At 39.8% G+C, this 2500-nt stretch overlaps 1 protein-coding gene across 1 annotated transcript in view; it reads right to left on the bottom strand.

Moving 5' to 3' along the window:
* LOC101848386 (dynein heavy chain 12, axonemal) overlaps positions 1 to 2500 on the bottom strand; it is a gene marked incomplete in the record, with an annotated part of 110807 nt that overhangs the window by 64182 nt on the left and 44125 nt on the right. The window contains 2 exon segments of the mRNA XM_035972586.1: positions 256 to 429; positions 902 to 994. Coding sequence (XP_035828479.1) covers positions 256 to 429; positions 902 to 994 — 267 coding nt within the window.

Genomic DNA, 2500 nt, shown 5'->3' with positions numbered 1-2500 from the left:
TCCACACACACACACCCTTAAACACACACACACACACACACTCACACACACACACAGACACACACACACACACAAACACACACACACACACAAACAAAACCACCTACCATCATAGCCACAGTCCGGAAGAGAACTTTGAAGTTGTCCGGTAGCTCTGATATCCCAGCATACCCCGGGTTCATCATGATACACACAGACAAGACAGACAGACAAACACACACACACATACACACACTCACACACAAAACCCCCTACCATCATGGCGACCGTCCGGAAAAGAACTTTGAGGTTGTCCGGTAGCTCTGACCTCCCTGCATAGCCCGGGTTCATCGTTATACAGACGTAGCAGTTGGGATTCAGCTTCAGCTCGGTGCCCTCAAATATGAATGAGTCCACCTTGCCTTGCACCGCACGGATGATGCACAAGATCTGAGGAATACCACCAATGCGAAAAGGTTTCACACCTCAAACAACTTAATTTAAAGGATTTTTAAGAAACTAGGAAACAAACTTTGTTTAATTTTTTAAAACCCTGCCCACATGGAAATCAAAGTCATATCTTCTTCGTGCGACAGTGAAGCACCTAACTGCTACACCACTGTTACATGTGTGTAGTAGATGTGTTACCTGTGCATATCAGATGTGTTACCTGTGTGTAGTAGATGTGTTACCTGTGCATATCATATGTGTTACCTGTGTGTAGTAGATGTATTACCTGTGCATAGCAGATGTGTTACATGTGTGTAGTATATGTTTTAACTGTACCTATCACATTTGCTACCTCACCTATTTGCGGAACAAAAGTGTTCCTCACGTGTGCAGTAGATGTGTGATCCATATGTCGGTGATAAGTTACCTGTGTGTTTTAGCATGTACAACCTGTAAGTAACAGATGTGTTACCTGTTGAGCCACCACAGAGAGCACCTCTAGATCAATCCGATTAAATTCGTCGAAACAGGCCCATGCTCCTGACGAGGCCAGACCTTTGAAAAACTGGGGAAACAAGAGAGATAATAAAAATGATGGCTGATCAAATCACAGTCATAGTCTTATAATATTGGAAAATATAGAAGACAATGAAATAGTAACAGTGCTCAAATCACTTTCGATGTCGGAAAAAAATTGGCAAATACAAAAAAACAAAAGAAAATTGTTTGCGCTCAAATAACTTTCAATATCTAAAAAAAATAGACAGAGACGTCAATGCAAATTATTTATGCTCAAATCCTTATCAATATTTCAAACAAAAAGAAACCAAAGGTTGTTTACTGTCCTCAACAATCTGTTTCCTCACAATGCTTTCTATTTGCTTTAAAATCATAAACAGGTATGAAGACAGCAATACAAATATTTCAGAGCTTAACCACACAATTCCTTTAACAGACGTCAATCTGCCACAAGATAAAACACACTCCAGGTATTCAAGACTTGACTTTTTGAACAGATACACGTCTAAAATAACTCTCGTCACATCTCTTAAACGGGCAGCCAAAGACAAAACACTACAATAAGATTCACACTATCGGGATTAAAGCATCCTCAAAGATCCACAAGTAATTTCTTAGACGTTGCTACCAGCACAGGTAAAAACGTTTTCTTTCATTTTTCAGACAGAAGTTCTTATAGAACAATCTCCAACGTTTGTATACAAGATATTCCACTCCCTGAAAATAATATCAAACATGTTGCCACTGCCATTTTTCAGACTCTTTATTTACTATCTTTACAAACGACAAAAGTAAACCATCTTGTTTTGTACTATTTTTGATGTAAAATTACAGATGGGGGGGGGGGGGACCATTTGCAACACATTTTTGAAACCATTAATAAAATATCAGACAATGAGCTCTGACGTGTTTTTGAGTGTGTTAAAGAGTGTACCATTTGAAGCAATATAAGCAAAATGAAGGACAAAACGGGAAAGATGTCATGTGCACCTGACAATAGTGAGGCTGGGGTTTTACATTTCATTTGAGGAATGACACTGAAAAACTTCTTCTTTAACCGAGTCTTAGTTTTAGTGAGAGTTTTACGGCACTTGCAACACAATAAGGTCATACAAGTGCCGAAGATTAGAGGTGTCACAAGAGAGTAACAAACACAAAAAAGAAGGAGGAGAGATAAGGACAGTAGATGTTTGGTAGTAGGAAAGAAACGGCAAACCACACCAGAGCACTCGCCAACCACCCACATTCTAGACGTGATTCTTTGAACAGATGTTAGTCTTAAAACAAACTCCGACATATTTCTGGTTCACTATAGAGCATACCATCTGACTCAGTTTGATCCAAATACAAGGCAAGGGGAGAAAGATGGCATGCACACTCAACTATAGCAAGGCTGGTGTTTTACTCTTCATCGGTGGAACAAAGCTGACAAACTTCGGTGGAACAAAGCTGACAAACATCGGTGGAACAAAGCTGACAAACTTCGGTGGAACAAAGCTGACAAACATCGGTGGAACAAAGCTGACAAACTTCGGTGGAACAAAGCTGACAA

This window comes from Aplysia californica, unplaced genomic scaffold (genome assembly GCF_000002075.1).
Source record: "Aplysia californica isolate F4 #8 unplaced genomic scaffold, AplCal3.0 scaffold00752, whole genome shotgun sequence".
Taxonomy (NCBI): domain Eukaryota; kingdom Metazoa; phylum Mollusca; class Gastropoda; order Aplysiida; family Aplysiidae; genus Aplysia; species Aplysia californica.
The sequence above is the reverse complement of the archived record's forward strand: the minus strand, read 5'-3'. Positions and strand labels throughout refer to the sequence as shown.